This window comes from Bufo bufo, chromosome 3 (assembly GCF_905171765.1).
Source record: "Bufo bufo chromosome 3, aBufBuf1.1, whole genome shotgun sequence".
NCBI classification, from domain to species: Eukaryota; Metazoa; Chordata; class Amphibia; order Anura; family Bufonidae; genus Bufo; species Bufo bufo.
Genome location: NC_053391.1, coordinates 391,156,175 through 391,173,525, shown reverse-complemented (window position 1 = coordinate 391,173,525; position 17,351 = coordinate 391,156,175). Strand labels below are relative to the sequence as shown.

The 17,351-nt window shown below is 43.7% G+C and overlaps 1 protein-coding gene across 2 annotated transcripts in view; it reads right to left on the bottom strand.

Moving 5' to 3' along the window:
* Nucleotides 1-1,081: 1,081 nt before the first annotated feature.
* The window catches only part of TPST1 (tyrosylprotein sulfotransferase 1), an 80,823-nt gene continuing 64,553 nt past the window's right edge, over nt 1,082-17,351 (bottom strand). Inside the window, exons 4-7 of one of the 2 annotated variants that reach the window (XM_040424790.1) lie at nt 12,570-12,620; nt 9,934-9,964; nt 8,058-8,095; nt 1,082-2,918 (exon numbers count right to left, since the gene is read on the bottom strand). In XM_040424790.1, coding sequence (XP_040280724.1) covers nt 9,935-9,964; nt 12,570-12,620 — 81 coding nt within the window. In that variant the 3' untranslated portion in view covers nt 1,082-2,918; nt 8,058-8,095; nt 9,934. The remainder of the gene's footprint in view (nt 2,919-8,057; nt 8,096-9,933; nt 9,965-12,569; nt 12,621-17,351) is intronic. The other variant, XM_040424791.1, reaches the window with a different exon arrangement.

The window sequence follows — 17,351 nt, the reverse complement described above, 5'->3', positions numbered from 1 at the left end:
TTTTCTGGCAAATGCCAAAAGTCCTGCAAGGTGTTGGGCTGTAACCACCTGTGGACGTCGGGCCCTCATATCACCCTCATGGAGTCTGTTTCTGACTGTTTGAGCAGACACATGCACATTTGTGGCCTGCTGGAGGTCATTTTGCAGGGCTCTGGCAGTGCTCCTCCTGTTCCTCCTTGCACAAAGGCGGAGGTAGCGGTCCTGCTGCTGGGTTGTTGCCCTCCTACGCCCTCCTCCACGTCTCCTGATGTACTGGCCTGTCTCCTGGTAGCGCCTCCATGCTCTGGACACTACGCTGACAGACACAGCAAACCTTCTTGCCACAGATCGCATTGATGTGCCATCCTGGATAAGCTGCACTACCTGAGCGACTTGTGTGGGTTGTAGACTCCGTCTCATGCTACCACTAGAGTGAAAGCACCGCCAGCATTCAAAAGTGACCAAAACATCAGCCAGGAAGCATAGGAACTGAGAAGTGGTCAGGTCACCACCTGCAGAACCACTCCTTTATTGGGGGTGTCTTGCTAATTGCCTATAATTTCCACCTGTTGTCTATCCTATTTGCACAACAGCATGTGAAATTGATTGTCACTCAGTGTTGCTTCCTAAGTGGACAGTTTGATTTCACAGAAGTGTGATTGACTTGGAGTTACATTGTGTTGTTTAAGTGTTCCCTTTATTTTTTTGAGCAGTGTACTAACATCTCACATTTTACTAGATGATAATATAAGCAGCAGTGCAGGACTACCACATAAGAGAAAAAACTCAAATACACAGCAAATATTCACATTTAAAGCTTTTATTTTTTAAAAATAAAATACAAAAAGGTCAATAAAATTGTAAATGTACATTTTCTTCTCAAACCCCATTCCCACCCAACTTCTTTGGAAGTTTTTTTTAAATAACTGAAAAGAAATCTGCATTCCTTATGTATACACAGTAGGCTCTCATGGCTGCGTCTGCTACGTTTTCGAGGTTGGAGCAACCACTCTAGATATCTACCCACCGGATACATTATGGACTTCAGTTCTGGATTCAAACTGTGAAAGCAGTGACATGAATACACGTTTAGGATGCTCTGGCTGCTGCTAGAGAACACTGCACAGCAGTGTCAGGAATGTTTTCAATGCATCTTTATCACAACAATGATTTTATTTATTTTTTTATATATTTTTTTTGACAATAGAATATAGTATTGTATGCAATTCCACATTCAGCAAAGAAGTAGAAGAACTACAAAAAAGAATGTAGGCCATGCTGTATAGTACTATGGCCTTTTACATACCGCCATTATCATTCAGATTCAAGCAGTTACAAGTGTTTATCGCGGCCAGACTTTCCTACTGCCATACAATGAGTGCTTAGATTTTAGATGCACGATTACCGTATATTAGATTAGGGTTTTGCCCACAGAAAATCATTTGTATGGTATCGCCCCTCATGTACTTTTATGGCCTTATAATAGAGTAATTGCTATGTAACATTTATCTCTAACGAACAAGAAGAATTTTGGAGAATGAACAATAAGCGTTCTACACGATGAACTTATCCTCCATGTTTTAAACCAGATTATTTCTAGAACCGTATGTACCCATGCCAAACTGTTCAGATCTGTAATGATAATCTTTATGGCCATATTAAAAGGGTTTTCTGGATTATTTTATAAAACTTCATTGTGTAATGAAAAGTTTGGTAACTGTCTATGTGTGTTTCACACCTGACTTTTGTGGGGAAGAGGTTATTGCAGAAAATCATAACCACCATTTTTGCCACAATTTTGTAATAACTGGCAAAAAGAACATGTAAATGCAACCTAATATACTTTGCGTTTCATTTCTTTCCCTTGGTCTTAATTCATCGGCTTGCAGTCAATGAATGGAAACATTCATCCATTATAACTGCCCCCTGCAGCTGTGTGTGCAGCACATAAGCAGGACAAGCTTACAGCCTCTGAAGGTACGAGTGAAGATCTGAAAAATGGTAAGCGACTGAAACGACATACAGCGAAGACTGAGACAACCACCCAAAATTGCACTGAAAAGTGGTCTCCTAGGGGGTGGTTTTCTGAAAGCATGTAAAAAATATGGTGGTGGAACTGAAAATTTGGATAAGGGGGTGGTCTGTAGATTAGAAAGAACAATACGCTTTCACCACAAAATGACTTCTATGAGCACACCCCCTTATAAAAACTGTGTGCATTTACAACAATTCTAAAAAAATTATTCCTCAACGATAAAATGTGTAAAAATATGAACAGCTTCCCGTGCACCGTCTTGCTGACTACTCCCAGACTGCGCTGTGTACATGGGGATTTATGCTGTTTCTGTGAATCCTGTATTGTATGGTTCCTTTGTGTCATTTTGATGCCATTGTACAGTAATGGCATTCACCAGATTTCCAGGTGGACAGAAGAATACTGCTTTGTTTGCCATGCATTTCGCTGCACCAAGCGTACAATATATATTGTTTTCATCGAGCTGGAGCTTTGACTCTCAGAATTAACCATGTATACAATACACATAAATACACTGCTGGTGAGAAACAACTGCGCGTGTCCGAGCACTGGAATATACACATCTAAAAATTTATCACACCCTATGTTACATTAAAAAAATAATAATAATGTCACAGCATTGCAACGTTGAGAGGCCAGACAGGGATGGGATTCATCAGGATGTCATTTAGAAGGTTCTTGTGAATCTGTCAATTAAAAACATAATACAGCTGGTAAATACAGTACTACACCGCTGCCGGAGGAGTGCCGCTCCGGCCATAAGAAAGTGCCACTAATCATAAGAGATGAATCTGTGTGCCAAACACACATGGAGACTGGTCAGGGCACAACCAAGACATACACATCACAGTCTGCTTGCAGCGAGGAAATGGTCTTCATGGGTCCGTTCTTCAGCCATTAACACCTGCGTAGAGGTTACATGACATATTATAAAATGACTTTTGAAGCAAAACATATAATCCTAGCCACCCATTTCTATACCGTTATATTTTCACTATACTCTACGTACTGGTACATTAGTCCTGGCAGTGCCCTCTGAGGCCTTATATACACAAATGTAATTTACTACCACAACAGACTACACACTGTCCCCTCCACACCTTTGGTCCGTGCAGAGAAACTCAGGGCATGCACTATTCCGTTCTCACATGACCCGGAGACAAAGGTATCCGGTGATCGCCATGTACGGGTCCTATGCGGACATATGCGTATAAAAATGCTCTGTGTACTACAGCCGATCTTAATACATTTGTGTGAATAAGGAAGTGGACTGTATAATATATATCTGCATTATGCTTTCTCCAAACACTGTAGGCATACATGGGAAGTGAAATTAAAGAGGGAAAGAAAACAGCCATTTGTCACTCTGCAAGGCCTTAAAGGGTTTCTACCACTTCGTTTCACATATTTAGCTGTCAGACACTAGCGATCCACTAGTGTCTGCTCTACCAAACCATTCTAATATAATAGCTTTTGGGGCAGCCGTTTCGCTAAAAAAAGAACTTATATCGATATGCTAATGAGCCTCTAGGTGCTATGGGGGCGTCATTAGCACTTAGAGGCTCGGTCTACCTTCACAAACTGCCGCCGCCCAGCGCGTCCCTCCAGCCCGCCCATCTCCTCCGGAATGCGGTCCTCCCTGTGAGCGTACGTATTCGGCGCATGCGCAGTGAATGTCTGACCGCTTCCCTGCACAGACATCTCCACTGCGCCTGTTCCTCGGAGCACTATGACATCATCGGCACAGACGCAGTGGAGATGTCTAAGCAGGGAAGCGGTCAGACATTCACTGCCGCGCATGCGCCGAATACATACGCTCACAGGGAGAATCGCATTCCGGAGGAGATGGGCGGGCTGGAGGGACGCGCTGGGCGGCGGCAGTTTGTGAAGGTAGACCGAGCCTCTAGGTGCTAATGACGCCCCCATAGCACCTAGAGGCTCATTAGCATATCGATATAAGTTCTTTTTTTAGCGAAACGGCTGCCCCAAAACCTATTATATTAGGATGGTTTGTTAGAGCAGACACTAGCAGATCGCTAGTGTCTGAAAGCTAATTATGTGAAACGAAGTGGTAGAAACCCTTTAAAATAATCTTAACCCCTTAGTGATGGACTTATTTTGGGCCTAATGACCAATACATTATTATTATTATTTATTTATTTATTTTCATTGTCACATTCCAAGAGCCATAACTTTCTTTTTTTCTGTTGTCAGAGCTGTATGAGGACTTGCTTTTTGTGTGACAATTTTGTTTTCAAATGGTATCATTTTACGGTACGTATGACCAGGAAAAATAACACGATGGTTGTATGGTTCAAACGTTACGGATGTGGCGATACCCATTATGCGTAGGCTTTGTAACATTTTTATATTTTTATTACAAGAAATAAAAGCTTTTAATAAGGAAACACCTGGAATTGTTTAGTTCGGAATTATATATTTTTTAATAACTCATTGATTATTTTATTTTTTTTACAACATTCTTTAGTCCCACAAAGATACCTGTGATCATGATTGCTAACATAATACACTACACTACTTATGAAGAGCAGTGTATTATGCCTGCCATATTAGGCTACTTCACTGTTTGTGAGATCCGTTCAGGGCTCTCAAATATGATCCAAAATGGATCAGTTTTGCCCTAATGCATTCTGAATGGAAAAGGATCCACTCAGAATGCATCAGTTTACCTCCGTTCAGTCTCCATTCCGCTCTGGAGGCGGACACCAAACGTTGCCTACAGCAATCTGGCACAATAGAAAACGGATCCGTCATGGCTATAGAAGACATAATACAACCGGATCCGTTCATGACGGATGCATGCGGTTGTATTATTGTAATGGAAGCGTTTTTGCAGATCCATGACAGATCCGCAAAAAACGCTAGTGTGAAAGTAGCCTTAGGCCTCATGCACACGACCGTTGTGTGCACCCGTGGCCGTTGTGCCGTTTTCCGTTTTTTTTTCGCGGACCCATTGACTTTCAATAGGTCCGTGGAAAAATCGGAAAATGCACCGTTTTGCAGCCGCATCCGTGATCCGTGTTTCCTGGCCGTGAAAAAAATATGACCTGTCCTATTTTTTTCACGGCCAACGGTTCACGGACCCATTCAAGTCAATGGGTCCGTGAAAGAACACGGATGCACACAAGATTGGCATCCGTGTCCGTGATCCGTGGCCGTAGTTTAGTTTTTATACAGACGGATCCGAAGATCCGTCTGCATAAAAGCTTTTTCAAAGCTGAGTTTTCACTTCGTGAAAACTCAGAACCGACAGTATATTCTAACACAGAAGCGTTCCCATGGTGATGGGGACGCTTCTAGTTAGAATACACTACAAACTGTGTACAAGACTGCCCCCTGCTGCCTGGCAGCACCCGATCTCTTACAGGGGGCCTTCATCAGCACAATTAACCCCTTCAGGTGCGGCACCTGAAAGGGTTAATTGTACTATCATATCCCCCTGTAAGAGATCAGGGCTGCCAGGCAGCAGGGGGCAGACCCTCCCCCCCCCTCCCCAGTTTGAATATCATTGGTGGCCAGTGCGGCCCCCCCCCCTCCCTCTATTGTAATAATTCGTTGGTGGCACAGTGTGCGCCCCCCCCCCCTTCCTCCCTCTATTGTAATAAATCGTTGGTGGCACAGTGTGCGCCCCCCATTGCCCCCCCCCTCTATAGCATTAACAACGTTGGTGGCCAGTGTGCAGCCTCCCATCTCCCCCCCCCTCCCCCCCATCATCATTGGTGGCAGCGGAGTTCCGATCGGAGTCCCAGTTTATTCGCTGGGGCTCCGATCGGTAACCATGGCAACCAGGACGCTACTACAGTCCTCGTTGCCATGGTTACTTAGCAATAGTACAATAGTAGAAGATTAATACTTACCTGCTGCTGCGATGTTCGTGTCCGGCCGGGAGCTCCACCTACTGGTAAGTGACAGTGACAGGTCTGTGCGGCGCATTGCTAAATGAACCGTCACTTACCAGTAGGAGGAGCTCCCGGCCGGACACGAACATCACAGCTCCCAGGTAAGTATGAATCTTGTACTATTGCTAGTAACCCGCTGCCACCAATGATCGGGGGGGGGCGCAAGATGGGTGGCCGCACACTGGCCACCAATGTTGAAAATGCTATAGAGGGAGGGGGGCCAATGATTGCCACCAACGATTTATTACAATAGAGGGAGGAAGGGGGGGGGGGGGGCGCACACTGTGCCACCAACGAATTATTACAATAGAGGGAGGAAGGGGGGGGAAGGCGGGGGGGGGGTTTTGGCACACTGTGCCACCAACGAATTATTACAATAGAGGGAGGAAGGGGGGGGCGCACACTGTGCCACCAACGATTTATTACAATGGAGGAAGGGGGGGGGGGGGGGCCGCACTGGCCACCAATGATATTCAAACTGGGGAGGGGGGGGGGGTCTGCCCCCTGCTGCCTGGCAGCCCTGATCTCTTACAGGGGGATATGATAGTACAATTAACCCCTTCAGGTGCGGCACCTGAGGGGTTAATTGTGCTGATCACGGCCCCCTGTAAGAGATCGGATGCTGCTAGGCAGCAGGGGGCAGTCATGTACACAGTTTGTAGTATATTCTAACTAGAAGCGTCCCCATCACCATGGGAACGCCTCTGTGTTAGAATATACTGTCGGAAATGAGGTTTCACGATCTAACTCATATCCGACAGTATATTCTAACATAGAGGCGTTCCCATGGTGATGGGGACGCTTCAAGTTAAAATATACCATCGGATTGGAGAAAACTCCGATCTGATGGTATAAAAGGGACTCCGGACTTTACATTGAAAGTCAATGGGGACGGATCCGTTTGAAATGGCACCATATTGTGTCAACGTCAAACGGATCCGTCCCCATTGACTTGCATTGTAATTCAGGACGGATCCGTTTGGCTCCGCACGGCCAGGCGGACACCAAAATGACTTTTTTTTCATGTCCGTGGATCCGTCAAAAATCAAGGAAGACCCACGGACGAAAAAACGGTCACGGATCACGGACCTACGGACCCTGTTTTTGCGGACCGTGAAAAAAAAACGTTCGTGTGCATGAGGCCTTACACAGACAGTCAGCCTATTAAACCATGCCTCTGGCAGGGCCTTATAAAGTTCCATAGATGGCAGACTTAGTCTATTGTTAGGTCTCCAGCTGCCATGGCAACCACCAGTCCGGGGGGGGGGGCCCTCCCAGTCCGGGGGGGGGGGGCCCTCCCCCTCCCCTCTCCTACCAGTTATATACCATGGTCGCTATTAACTGGTGGCTATGTGGTTAAACATCAGCAAAACTTAAAATTCATACATTTAAAGAGCCTCTTCCTGCACAATAAACCCTATTTAACCAGGCATATTGCCTGGTAGGGTTGATCATGCTGATTCAAACCATACCTTTCTTTCTTGGCTTGCACTGATGCAGAAATATGTGGAGTTTTTTTATTTATGTAAATTAGGCAGTTTGACCACTGAAGGGGCCTCAGTACACACCCACCTCCCCTTTGACTGCCAGGGCTAGACTGCACCGTGGTATACTTAGTCATCGGTGGTTAAATTTGTTATTTATGGTGCATTGGTGTCATGCACAGACAGCTGTCAACATGGATACTGAGCAGAGACTTTAATGAATAAATTACAAAATTACAAGTTTTGCTGAACCTTTCACACAAAACTATATATCAGCTCCTCCTGCTCTGTCATCAGACTGCACTGCATTTCATGATGACACATTGCATCGCAGGGTAGCTACCTATAGGTGGCACTAGAGAGACAGTTTTCTTCCTTATTAGAGGTGAACTAATTTTCATTTGTTTTCCAAGGGAGCATTGCCTTTAAAACACCATATACCCACTGGATCTCCACTATAAGAACTACTGTAGTACCTTCCAAAATTAAGGCTAAGTCTAATTTATGTTTAGTAATATGCTCCGAAATTCATTAACAAATACGTCTCCTCACATGCTGTTCAACATATACTGCAGTTACTGATATCAGTCTTCATGGGACCTACTCAACACTGCAGGGGGTTTCTGGCAGAGCTCTTACCTGGACCGAGTGCGGCTCAGCTACTTTACTGCTTCCGTCTGTAAAACATAAGGGAGCAAAAGTTACGCAGATAAGGGAATCGTACAGAACACTGATTTATTGTACTTACTCTCATTTCAGATTGGTGAATGGTAGGAAAGCAAGCACAGTGAAGCATTAGCAACCATAAGCCAATAGTAAACGTATTATTTGAGGGCCTGGAGGTTCCTGATTTTTTTACGAAATCAGTTACAATAAGCACATCACTCTGCAATAAGATACAGTGCTATCCTGGGGAAAAAGAAAGTGAGGGGCGTGGGGTGGTAATGTGCACATCAAAGATGGTCTAAGATTCACATGGGAAGGTGATTATAGTTAAAGGGGTTATCCAGAAATCTGACATTGAAGGCCTAACCTCAGAATAGGTCATCAATATCAGATCGGTAGGGGTCCGGTGCCCAGCACCCCAGCCAATCAGCTGCTCCATGGGAACTTAGGCCTCTTTCTAGGCTACGGTACATCAGTCACCTAGCCTAAGTGCATCTCCGTCCCATTCAAATGAATTTGGCTGATCTGCAATACAAAGCAGTCGCTAGGGAACATTTCCAGCCAGGCCAAGAACTTTATAACTGTTCAGAATTTAGGACTTCTTCTCGGAAGGTTTTTATTGAGTCGTTTGCATAGAACGGCCATGATTAACTACATAATGGTGTAATCGATAGTTCACCGAGATGTTCTTTCTTGTCTCATTAAGGTCTGTGGCTAGCCAGGACCATCATGGTGATAAACCAACCTAGTTATATCACATCAGACTTACATCTGAACATAGGATTATTTTATCTACTGTCTCCAGGGGGGTAGTCATTCTTGCATACTAGTCATTATGGACAGGTGACCAGATATATTGGTCTACAGTCCAGACAGGAAACATTCACACACTGCTAGTGCACTAAGCTGCTAGATCTCAGGGATAACTAATGTGTCCTATTATACGCCATCAGCAGAGACCAAAAGCAAAACCAAATTTAGTATCTGACCCCTTTCATGGCCTTTAAGGCTACTTTCACACTAGCGTTGTTTTAATCCGGCGTTCAATTCCGACACCGGAACTGCCCGCCGGATCCGGAAAAACGTGTGAAAACGGATTACATTTGAATCCTGATCAGGATTTTGATCACAATGAAAAAATGCATTGGAAAAAACGGATCCGCCATTTATGGACTTTAACTTTTTTTTCACATTTTTCGGGTTTAACATGCAAAAGCCGGATCCGTTTTGACTGAACACACAGTGCCAGATCCGGCGTTAATGCAAGTCAATGGGAAAAAGGCCTGATCCGGCGTTCAGTCAAAGTGTTCAGGCTTTTTGGCCGGAGGTAAAAATACTGCATGCTACGTTTTTCTGAAAAGCCTGATCAGTCAAAAAGACTGAACTGAAGACATCCTGATGCATCCTGAAGGACTGACTCTCCATTCAGAATGCATGGGGATAAAACTGATCAGTTCTTTTCCGGATTTGAGCCCCTAGGACGGAACTCAACGCCGGAAAAGAAAAACGCTAGTGTGAAAGTACCCTAATTCAGTAATTTGCATTGAAGCAGCAATACAGTGGCGCAGAAGAGAGAAAACATGAGTAATCCCATAAAGCATAGATCCTTCTGCATGTGGAGGTCAGGAGGGATAAGCATTAATAGCAAGGTAGGATGGAGACATGCAGCAATGGCAGCCTTTAGGGTAACTGCACACGGGTTTCCAAACCAAAACCGCTTGTGTTACTTGCTGTTTTGATGTGGTTTTGCCACAGATTTTACCCCTTGCATTGCAAAGGGTGAAATCCAATCCAGAGAAGAGCTGCCCAGAAATAAGAGCTGCAATAGTCCAAGAGAACACAATCTTGCCTCATAAGTTTCCTTCCCGTGTCTTCTTTGGCTAGAACATAAAAACACCACATTGGATCCCCAGAACAAGATTTCTTACAATTAGGACAGAAAGTTATCGGCGCAGACACCACAACACCGCTAATCTGTATAGCTGCTGCACTACATTCTGCTCCATAGGAGCAACATCCCTTCAGCATCATGCACACGAATGTTGCTTGGATGCGGACCCATTCACTTCAATGGGGCCGCAAAAGATGCGGATAGCACTCCGTGTGCTGTCCGCATCCGTTGCTCCGTTCCGTGGTCCGAAAAAAAAAAAAAGTCCTATTCTTGTCCGTTTTGTGGACAAGAATAGGCAGTTCTATAAATGGCTGTCCGTGCCGTTCTGCAAAATGCGGAATGCACACGGACGTCATCCGTGTTTTGCGGATCCGCAATTTGTGGACCGCAAAACACACAACGGTTGTGTGCATGAGGCCTTACAGGCATTTACATCCACCCTGCACTCAAACTAAAAGAGTTCCTCTCATAAAGACAATAAGGGAGATTCATCAAAGGAAAAAGGAAAACAGGCTTAAGCCGGGTTCACATCACCGTTATATAAATAACTGAATCCATAAGACGGAAATCAAAATGGAATGGAGATTCGTGGATAAAGGCGGTGCTGGGCTCCAGAACTGTTAGTACAGCCCCTTGGGCTCCTTACCAGGCTGATTTACATATAATAAATTAATAAATAAATTATATATATATATATATATATATATATATATATATATATATATATATAAAATCCTTTTTTACACTCAATAAAACCACTCAGAGATATGGGACAGGTATATTGCGGACATGCTAGCGGCGATCTAGCCGTGCATGTCCGCATCTCTATAGGGTAAAAAGAGGTGACAGAATCCCTTTAAGAGGAATTCCGTTTTGATCCGTCCTAATAGAAGTCTACGGGCAAGCATAATGGATCCGTCTGGTTTCTGTTATGCAGGACGGAAACAAAGTCCTGTTGACAAAACTGAACAAATCAGATCTGGCATCAATGTAAGCCAATGGTGCCAGATTTTTATTTATTTTTTTAGAGAAAAAATAACTTACTTCCTACTATATGGACTGAGTGTGCACATTGAAAGGGTAACTAAACCTGTGAAACGCAACGGGGCATCACCTCGGCTTTTCAAATGTGTGGAGTACGGATCTATCTGTACTCCACGTGCTCAAAAGGCTGAGCAGGGCCAATAGGGGAAGCGCTCAGAGGAGTGCCTCTGTCTCTGTGTTTTTAGGCTTAACTAGCCTTTAACAACCTATATTATTTGATCCAGTCTCAGCGACCACATGGTCCTGTGATGACACAACATCGGTGGAACAGGAAGCTGAGAGCAATGGAGGACTTGGCAGCTGCGGAAAAGGAGCTGCGGCCAGCGGGGGATCTGTGTGGTAAGGGGTGTGTGTTTTCACAGCATTCTGAGCATTTTTGGGGCTGTAAAACCATTTAACTGCATTCAGGCGTGAACTTAAAGTATAGGCTTTAAATTTCTATACAAAATAGCAATGATGCCATTTTGAATAAATTAGCACTTGGTGAGTTCAGGACAAGGGGGTAGCCTATCCTGAATTATCATAGTATAATATAAGCCTGACACATATTACATATCAACATTTAGACTCAAGGCTCAAATCAGTTTCCAGATTTTTCAACTACAGGATATGACAGCACTAAGTCTACATATTAAAGGGGTCTTCTAGGAGCAGAATATTGATGACGTATCCTCAGGATAGGACAACAGAATGTGACTTCTGGGGTTCCGCCACTGCCATCAATCAACTGTTTGAAGAGACCACACCACTCCAGTGAGCTCTGCGGCCTCCTCACAGCGTACCAAACACAGCGCCACATATCGTACATGGCCTGTGCTTGGTATTGCAGCCCAGGACAATTCACTGGGACTGAGCTGCGCCTAGGCCATGTAACATCATTGGCCTAGGAAGAGGCTTCGGTGAGCACTGCGCCTCTTCGAACAGCTGATCGGTGGGGGTGCCAGGAGTAAGACCCCCACAGATCTGATATTGATAGCCTATTTGGGCAGGATGATTTCTCCTGGCATGTATTAATGTATCAAACATGCCAGGAGAAATTCTCCCGCCCAAATAGGCCATCAATATCAGATCTGTGGGGGTCTATTGATGGCCTATTTGGGCCCGAGGATTTCTCCTGGCATGTTTGATACATTGATACATGACAGGAGAAATCATCCTGCCTAAATGTGATGGGTCAACTGCAAAGTATTTTAAAAGATGAATAATATCCTTGAGATAAATGGTCAAAGTAGTAGTGACATGTTATAAAAGTAAAGACTAAATATAATGTAAAATATTTCAAAATATGACTGCGGCTGCTTTAGGCAGTACAATCTGAAAATGTGGACTTGGACCAAAAGCACTGTTTATCTTAGTGCTATAAAAACTAAGCCAAAAAAGGAAGAATGTATGAAACATGTGGCTGATTTCATTCCAGTCTCCTGGATCAGTTCTGCGGATTGTGTACATTTCTATGGAGGTGATACGGCTATAGCGAACAGTGATGTTCATGATCCTTCTAACACAATAATACCAATTTGGGTACACAATAGCATATCAATAAGTCGTACCTGGGGCATCTCTTTCAGAAAGTCTGGAAGTTGAAATTCACCCTTGTAGACCTGAAAGATCAAACAAGAAAATGTTTACACCTGACTTTCAAATAAGTCTACTTTCACACTGGCGTTTTGGCTTTCCGTTTCTGAGATCTGTTCAGGGCTCTCACAAGCGGTCCAAAATGGATCAGTTTTGCCCTAATGCATTCTGAATGGAAAAGGATCCGCTCAGAATGCATCAGTTTGCCTCCGATCAGTCTCCATTCCACTCTGCAAGCAGCGTTTTGGTGTCCGCCTGACGATGCGGAGCCAAACGTATCTGTCCTGACACACAATTGAAGTCAGTATGAACGGATCCGTCTGTAATGGCTCAGTCTGAGGCGGATACGTTTCAATTGGTTTTGATCAACTGAACATGTTCTATAAATGTCCCCTCCCCCAGCAGCCATATCGGATGAACTTCACGACATACAGGTATGTATTGAAAGTTCTATCTATCTTTCTGTATCTCTTTCTATCATCTATCTATCTTTACTGGCTGGCATGGGGGCAGATGGCAGATAAGTGTGGCTGATGGCAGGAGGGGAAAGAGGCACAGTTGGGGGGTCATGGAATAGGGGGAAGATTATTGCACTGAGGGAGAGATGGCACTGAATGGGGGCAGATGGCAGAAAGTTGTGGCTGATGGCAGGGGGGGGGGGTGGAAGAGGCACTGTTGGGGGCTCAAGGCATGTGGGCAGATTATGGCATGGGGGGTTGAGTTAATGGTACTGGTGGGGGCAGATGGCACTGAGGGGGGCCGTTGGCATGTGTGCAGATTATGGTAGGGGGGTAGTTGATGGCACTGGGAGGGGGGGCAGATTGTACTGGTTGGGGCAGATGGCAATGCGGGGGGCATCAAAAACAAGATCATGGGCAAAAAAAATATTTTTTTTTTTTTTTAGCATCTTCACTAAGAAAACACCAAATTATAAAAGAATTTCTGTGGTGGCCAAGCCCAAAGCTTTTCAAATCAAAAGTAAGTTCATAATATTAATGGGCAGCATGGTGGCTCAGTGGTTAGCATTGGTGCCTAGCACCTCAGAATCTGACTAAGGGCAACATCTGCATGTATGTTCTCCCCGTGTTTGAGTTGGTTTTCTCCGGGTACTCCGGTTTCCTCCCACACTCCAAAGACATACTGATAGGGACCTTAGATTGTGAGCCTCTTTGGGGACAGTTGGATGCTAAAGTCTGTAAAGCGCTGCGGAATATAGTAGCGCTATATAAGTATAATAAATAATGCATTATATTGGAGATATTCCAATGGACCTGTCCAGACCTGTTCGGACGCACTCAGGCTGATGTCAGCATATGAGGCAAGCTGGACAGATTTTGATAAAAGTGATCTGTTATAGTGCTATCAGTTTTGAAACTTAAGATGGATAAACGCAAATGTGTTAACGATCCAGACAATTTCTGCTAAATACAGTACAGACCAAAAGTTTGGACACACCTTCTCATTCAAAGAGTTTTCTTTATTTTCATGACTATGAAGGCGTCAGGGGGATACACAGCTGATAGTCCTACTGAATAGACTGTTAGCTGCTTTTTTCTTGCCATAATACAAATTCTAACAGTCTATTCAGTAGGACTATCAGCTGTGTATCCACCTGACTTCTCCTCAACGCAACTGATGGTCCCAACCCCATTTATAAGGCAAGAAATCCCACTTATTAAACCTGACAGGGCACACCTGTGAAGTGAAAACCATTTCAGGGGACTACCTCTTGAAGCTCATCAAGAGAATGCCAAGAGTGTGCAAAGCAGTAATCAAAGCAAAAGGTGGCTACTTTGAAGAACCTAGAATAGGACATATTTTTGGTTGTTTCACACTTGTTTGTTATGTATATAATTCTACATGTGTTAATTCATAGTTTTGATGCCTTCAGTGTGAATCTACAATTTTCATAGTCCTGAAAATAAAGAAAACTCTTTGAATGAGAAGGTGTGTCCAAACTTTTGGTCTGTACTGTATGTGGCAAAAATTCCTATGTGGACAGGGTATGCTTAATTTCTTAAAATATAACTTTTACTAGATATGCCATAAAATAAATCAATATAGTTAAAAACACCAAAAGACAGTGAGTAGATTAAGAAGACTGAACCCCTACCAACACATCCAACTTATTGTAATTCAATCTAGTTGCCTGAGGATAGAACAAAAAGTAAGATACAGTCCTACCGCCTCCAGACGTGTAGATTGCAGGTGTGTACTAGAGAAGTATCCTTCAAATGCAGTGTCCAAGGATATAGAGGACGGGTGCTTTGCTTGCAAGTACAATAAACAGCAATAAACTAGTGACCCTGATCAAGGTTCCCTCACAGTGACGCCAACGAGGGGGACTAGTCCATTAACTGCCTAGCAGACACAAAGCACCCACCCCGACAGTGTGACTATAGTGTGACTATATACCTCAGCACGTTCAAGCGCACTGAGGTGCTGGATTAGCTTTTACATATGTGGCAAATACACTACTTATGATCAGCGCAAGAATCTGACAAAGAGAGTGCGTCTTACAGCTTGGGATGCATTTGTACTAGTAGTGCAGAACTTCCTTGGGAACAGTTGAGCTGCAAACTATGCTGAATTAGTAGACAACATGCTTACAGCATATGAACAACTTGGCTGCCGAATGTCATTGAAAGTGCATTTCTTACATTCCCATCTTGACTTTTTCCCACCCAAATAAGGACACGTAAGTGACGAACATGGAGAGCTGTTCCATAAAGATATTTCTACAATGGAGAACAGGTATCAAGGTCGCTGGAATCCCAACATGATGGGGGACTACTGCTGGTTTTTGCAACGGGAAAATATGACCGTTCACAAACGCAAAAGCAAATGCCTGAAGCACTTTTAACAGTACTGGGCCTTGCTCAAGTAAGACTTTTAAACTGAAAAACAAGACTTTTTGAAATGTTGTTATTCCATTACATGTTCATACACTGTTTAATACGCAAACTTTGCTGTAGATCAGGTTAATTGTTGGAGTAAAACTCGTTCTGTTCAAAATTATTCAATGCTTTCCAAGTGCTTAATTCATTTAGGCATACTTATGCATAGCAAAATTTTGTGACGTGTTACAACAATTCTGACTTCGGATTTGTAATCCGCACACTCGATTTAGTATAGGACAAATGGTTTTCGCCCAGTAGCAGACGAAAAGCGTTTTTGTTGTTGCGTGGTGTTGACTTACTCCCATATACACAGACTTATCAGATGACTAATATCATAAACCACTGAGGCTTGAGATATTAGCTAGGAGATCAGCAAACACGGGATTGTTCAGTCACAGGTTGGCATTACCCACTAAAGTCTGCTCAATCACTTCATTATTTGCACTTTTAAGCCAACCTCTCGCCAAACACATTCCACTGCAAATGAACTTTGAAACTGCATTTAACCAGCCTGGAACCCTGAGAATTAATAGACAGAATTCACAATTGCATGTGTTTACTATGCCGTTATTTCCTTACTTGAACTCCCTATATTCCCTTATTTAGGGTACATTAATACGGGAGGTATTTTGGTGTACAAAATCCGCCACAAATTCTGCTGCAGATCTGCAGGAAAATCCGTTATGAATCGGTGACAAAATCCACATTTTATGCGACTTTTAGCGAGCATTTTACTACAGATTGTATTGTAGAGGTGAAATCCACAGCAGAAAATCTGGAGCATAAATTGACATGCTGCAGATTTAAAATCCACACTACAGGTTAAAAGGGGTTTTCCAAGATCTTTTTAATGATGACCTATCCTATCCTCTCACAGCCTTCACTAGGCCATGTGATGTCACATTCATTGGTCACATGGTCTAGGGACAGCCATACACTACAATGGGGCTGAGCACAGCACAGCCACAATCAAATGGACGGTGCTGTACTTGGTAAACAGAGAGAAGGCTGTGGCCTTCTAAAAGAGCTCATCGGCGGGGGTCCTGGGTGTCGGACCCCCACCAATCATATACTGATGACCTATCGGAGGATAGGTCATCAGTAAAGAGAGCTCAGTTTGACAGATGAATCACTGTAGTGACAAGAATTTCATAATATACAATACTACTAAAAACACACTTTTCAATGCACACTGGGCATTTTTCTGGTTTTCTTTTTACATAGGTCGTGATTTTTACAAATATTGGTCTTGGTTTCCACATTCAGGTTATTTTTATACAGTATTGGACAGGACAGGACTCAAACATAGGAGAAGACTCCAGCTTTCCATTGTACGTGTTCAGTTTATGGTCCATTTCTGGCTTGGCTTTAAAAATCCTAAATTCAAGGTGGAAATTCATCCATTGGGGAAGAGGGGCAGCTTATTCTGGAAGTGGACAGCAAACCGCAAGCTGACACAGAGCAGAGGATTTACATTATGGTGCAGGTGAATCACAATTCTCTATCGATCATAGAAGACAAATGGCCAGGAACGCAGCAATATAAAGCATTGGCCCACCTGGTGGTGATAAATGACTGCTGCTATAAACTGCTTCAACATTTAACAGAAGAGAAATCTGACCACGGAGGGACTGCACCGCTACTGCAGATTGAAAACTAGAAGTTCTGAGGAATTCGGCAGGAAGCCCATAGTTAAAAAATATTTGCAGAAATCAAAGCAAAACCGCCAACCAAAGCCTTTAAAATGCTGCACACAGCACAATTTGTCACCCCTGAAAACGATAAAGCAGCCAGACATCTTTATGTGCACTCTATTAAGCCTAGACATCTTCTTTACAGGTGAGACACTGTGGAGGG